At 40.3% G+C, this 4,917-nt stretch overlaps 1 protein-coding gene across 1 annotated transcript; it reads right to left on the reverse strand.

The window, feature by feature from the left end:
* Positions 1-723: 723 nt before the first annotated feature.
* LOC127336471 (uncharacterized) lies at positions 724-4,679 on the reverse strand. The gene is made up of 6 exons (XM_051363287.2): positions 4,400-4,679; positions 2,629-4,074; positions 2,220-2,547; positions 1,632-1,887; positions 1,094-1,310; positions 724-997 (listed from the first exon to the last, which is right to left on the reverse strand). Exons 1-6 carry the CDS (start codon positions 4,541-4,543, stop codon positions 971-973), a joined length of 2,418 nt encoding a protein of 805 aa, XP_051219247.1. The 5' UTR covers positions 4,544-4,679; the 3' UTR covers positions 724-970.
* Between the last annotated feature and the right edge of the window lie 238 nt (positions 4,680-4,917).

Below are 4,917 nucleotides of genomic sequence, written 5' to 3' on the forward strand. Positions count from 1 at the left end.
ATCTCGTTAAGGCTTTGGATCTTCGAGGGTTAGTTTCTCATCTATCTCGTTGCTCCGGTCTCATAATTAGATCTTGGTTTTTTCCATAGATTGGATCTTGGATTTATTCGTCTTTGCGATAGAATTTTTTATTTTCCATGCATCGAACCTAACAACATTTTTGTGTGGAGTTGTCCCAATGCTCATTCCCTTTGGGAAATGTAGGTTTTATTTGTTCGTTTTCACTTTCATAGTTTCCAGCCTTGTTGCATTGCATGTTTGCAACATTAGTTAGTATCTCTTTCATAGTTCCAGCCTTGTTGCATAGTATGGACTCGTTGATGACAACAGCAGGAGGAGGTGGAGATTCAAACGAAACTAAGAATACACAATCACGTAAGCCACTATGTACACTCTTCGTCTTCTATCTTTTTAAACAGAAGGCTCAACGAGCCCGGCTTCAAATTAACAAAGCCATCAACCGGATAGGACTACAACCAAACTGACAACACAATAAAAGAAAAATTGGGGTTGCCAAGTACAGGTAGAAGCGCAGGTAACACAGAACCAGGTAGAAGCGCAGGTAACACAGAACCGAAGATGTCTGATGCGGTGGCAATGGGTACCCATGACCCACGTACCCGTCAGGTAAAAACCCAATAGGAATACGGGTACGGGTATGGGACAAAAATAGAATGAGAAGCCGTTTCGGCCACAACCAACAATCCAGCTTCATGACAAATGTATCCAGAGACCGGCACTCTAAAATAAGATAGACGATCTATGACAATCAGTCTGGTGCTACAATGGTAAACGAACACAGCTGAGCTTCAGCAATCAGAGTGCATCAAGCTTAGGTTCAACAAAATGTAGGGAAACTGACTAACACTCAGCCGCGCCATAATAATGCAGATGGAACGTTTCTTCAGACTGACACGGTGACAAAATACATCATGCGATCAATGCATACTATTTGAGGGCTCCTGACATCTCACCAACGGTTTCCAGGCGTTGAGTTCTGCATATAAAACACAAACATCATTAGTTCACAGTTTCACACTTCCTAGGACGATATGACCATATGACAGTGGTTTTGAGAAGGCTTTTGGCATACCTGAAACCTTGGCCTGCTTATATGCAGCGAGTCCATCTTCACTAAATTCTCAGCATCATCAAGCTCAATGACAGCCTTGATTACTGCATTTGACAGATCTTTGTCTTCACTAGCGTCAAAATAGCAACCTCGATGGTGGGCATCTGTGACTATCTTCTGCCAAACAGACCTGCTGTTGGACAAAGTTGTCCCATTTTCTACTATCCATAAACAATGCCTGACAACAACCAACAATTAGGTTATTCCTTTTGATGATATTTAAAGACTCCTTCTGATGACATTTCAAAGACGCTTTTAAATTTCATTCAAACTATGTTGTTTTCAACCAACAGTTACTCTAACAAAATAGAAGTTTCATGACATAAATTGATACTGTCAGATTCATATTTTCAAATCCTTCTTATAATTACAGTTTCAAACTTAATACCATATTTAAAAGAAATTAATTGATAAAAGTTAAATTTGGAAGACTGCAAGGAGTATTTATTTTGATTGGGTTTTCCCTTCTCCCCATAAACCAAGCAACAAAAAAACTTACTTCGCCCTTGTAAGAGCTACATTGGTCCTCTGCATGTTTGTGAGAAATCCAACAGAACCAGCTTTGTTGCTCCTCACTGTTGATATGATAATAATATCTTCCTCGGCACCTTGGAAACCATCCACAGATTTCACTTTCACAGAGAAACCATCATGCAAATTGTAGGATTTCCCGAGTTTTTCCTGGATTGCTCTAACTTGAGCATTATATGGGGACACAACACCAACAGAGATCTTGATTCCTGTAGAGACTGACTCTGCAATAAGAGAAAAGGAGAAGAAATATTTTACATGGAGTGAGACAAGGTCAAGCTCCTAGTGGTTCAAATTGTATGCAAATTCAGTGACACCTTTTCTGTTCTGCAACAATTTTCTTCCTGTATCTACATTTATGAATGTAAATTTGTACTAACTTATCTCTCTTGTTACCAACGAATCAACAACATGAACAGCATGGTCATTTCCCTAGTAACCTATTGGTTTCATGACTTTCTTAATCCCTGTGACAAATCAAAACACTACCTTTTATGTTTTTCAATGGAGGGCATTTAAAAAAAAATACAGCTAAAGAGGCAATAATGATGGTTACCTTTGCACAACCTCTGCACTATCCGTGAAACTGCAGCAGCTTCAATTGTGTTTTTCAGGCTACGCCCATGCATCTCAGTTGTTTCATGTCCTCCATCTACATTTATGAATGAGTACGACCCAAAGATTTTGCTTGCTAAGAACCTCCTTTCATAGCTCTTAGTAGTGACATTTGGACCGTCAGATATCTTGCCATCGTAAAATGTGACAACTGGAAATTTGCTTATTTTTGGATGCATCCTGTATTGCACATTGAGAAGGTGCTTACTATAGCCCAGCATACTTAGCCTCTCAAAAACACTTCGCCCGAAGTTAGCATTGTCAGATATCTACAGAATCACATTACACATCAGTAAATTGCTTCCAAAAGGAAAAACTGAAAGAAAAATAGTAGTCAACACATAGCTTACTTTGATTTTCACCAGAGCAGGTAACTGATATTCATCTCCGATAAAAACAGCCTGCTTTATGCCAGGAAGCTGCAAAGGAATTAAGGTCTCACACTCTTTGAGCTGTGCAGCTTCATCGACAATCAGCAACTCTAGAAGATTTGACTTTTCAGGCTTCTTTAGTAATTGGCCAATATCAGTAGTAGATCTATCCATCGGCACACCATACAACCTGTAAGAGCTGGAAACTGTACAGAGAATGCATTTTGTTCTCTGCAGCAGATACAGCTGAATTTGCTTCCCGCTGTAATAATTTGGTAGCTCAAAGTTTTTGTGAAGATATCTTAGCTCTTGCACACACAGGGATCTGGCCAGCTTGAACTTCGATTTCTTGCATGTATTAGTCCGCACACAGGCTAGCTTCTCAGGCCAGGAAAGAGGTTTACAATCCTCGTCTACCTTGCCCTCGAGAAGTTTATCTGACCATATATCATCACTATCCCAGTAACAATTTATCAAATCATGCAGAATTTCTATCAATTCAAGCACTTCCAGCATACACTGAAAGCTCTGTCCTGTTTCTGAATTTCTTGGATGATCGGTGTACAGTATCTCAATGCAACAACACAAATCCTTTGAAAGTTTGGTGTAGCTATCTTTCAAATAATCCTTGAACGGCAGTATTCTGAATGCTTCCATCATAGCTTCAGAGTCATAGCATCCTTCTTCATGGCACTCTTCTCCCTCGTCTTCAGGCCTGTTATGTCTTGTCTTGCGGAACACTGAGAGAGGTGCTACCAGATGATCTTTGGAGTTGGGATTGGAACGTAAAGGATAACGTGGGGGCAAAGACTTCCTGTCCTTGCACCGGAGGGGTTTGTCCCCATCCTTTTCAGATATTTCTTTTTCCCTCTTCATTTCCTCAATAATTTTTTCAATGTGCAATTTGTACTTGGTAACAGGATTCTCAAGAAGATCTATCACTGAGCACAAGCAATGCCTCCAACCAGTATGTGGTAGGAAACATGGCAACAACCGCTCTGCACGCGTGTCAAGGAAAACCATGGAAAGATCATGACTATCATCTATTTTCATCCTCTCTTTATTTCCAAACAGGACAATATCATTCAGAAAGCAGAGGCTGCCATCTGATGACTCTCCAACAAGCCTGACAATTCGAGATGCAACTTCCAGTACGGCAGTATTGGTTGGTGCACAGGTAAGTGTCTTTACTCCCTTGATGAGCATTGCCCACAGGATAGTACTAATGGTTTTTGTTTTACCTGTCCCAGGGGGACCCCATATAAGTTTTAGGGAAGGCGAAAGGTTCTCAATTGCCGAGACACAGTCTGTTATTGCATTGAGCTGTGAATCATTTAGGTTGAACTTCTCAAGGCCAAGATTATCAATTGATCTACGAGTGAAGCATTGAGATATCGGGGAGCATGACGAGCTAGCATCCAATACCTTCAAGGGGAATGCGCAAGTAAATCAATTATGGAGAGAAATATGCATAAAAAGGGCGAATTCAAGAGAACATAAAGGAGTCATCTCATTCCACGGTCTGAAGGATATAATTAACATTACTGACAGATTCAATATGATGCAAAGAGGAAACATCAGCAAAATTAATGTTAATGCAGAGGAAATCTTTCATCGAGAGGCACATGTTGCCAAAGCATAATAACTACGAAAGTACTTTTTTTTTGCAGGCTACGAAAGTACTAACTTCCACGTCCTGTATAATACATAAGAACCTGAACTTATATTTTCATGTAAACAACAGGCATACCCTTCGCTTGTATTGCCACACCAGATCGACGACGCCAGTACTACTCTTGTTCTGGCGTTCCGCTTCCATACGAAGGCACTTCCATATACGGTTGTAAGTCTTCATATTTATGAGAAAAACAGCAAATGATGGCCCTGTAGGCATTTTTGTTTCTGGATCAACTTGAACAGGAATAGCAGATGAAAACCGAACAATACAACAGTTGCTTGGGAAGTCATCATCTTCTCTGCCTCCACATTTTAGAACTGAACCTAAAACATATGATGCCTTACTTTGTATCAAATCAGACACGTGCTGCGGTTTCCGCAAGGATACAACTATTATGTCCCCCTCCTTAGGATCATATGTCTGCCTTGACTTCTGATCCTTTGATGGCTCCGAAACCTCAAAGCAGTATATTGATTTTTCATCATCAAGCTTTTCCACCCAGATTATTTGTATAAAGCTTGCCTGAGCATAGCCGTCCAATGATGAAAAGACATCAGCATGCACTTCTTCAATCAGAGGGCATATGAATG

This window comes from Lolium perenne, chromosome 2 (assembly GCF_019359855.2).
Source record: "Lolium perenne isolate Kyuss_39 chromosome 2, Kyuss_2.0, whole genome shotgun sequence".
In the NCBI taxonomy this organism is placed as follows: domain Eukaryota; kingdom Viridiplantae; phylum Streptophyta; class Magnoliopsida; order Poales; family Poaceae; genus Lolium; species Lolium perenne.

Bases quoted from the DNA above. Each gene is read 5' to 3' on its own strand.
- LOC127336471 (XM_051363287.2), bottom strand. From the start codon at position 4,543: ATGCCTACAGGGCCATCATTTGCTGTTTTTCTCATAAATATGAAGACT. The intron at 4,075-4,399 runs GTATGCCTGTTG...TTCCCCTTGAAG, and splicing joins TGTGGCAATACAAGCGAAGG to GTATTGGATGCTAGCTCGTC. The intron at 1,311-1,631 runs GTAAGTTTTTTT...GGTTGTTGTCAG, and splicing joins GTAGCTCTTACAAGGGCGAA to GCATTGTTTATGGATAGTAG.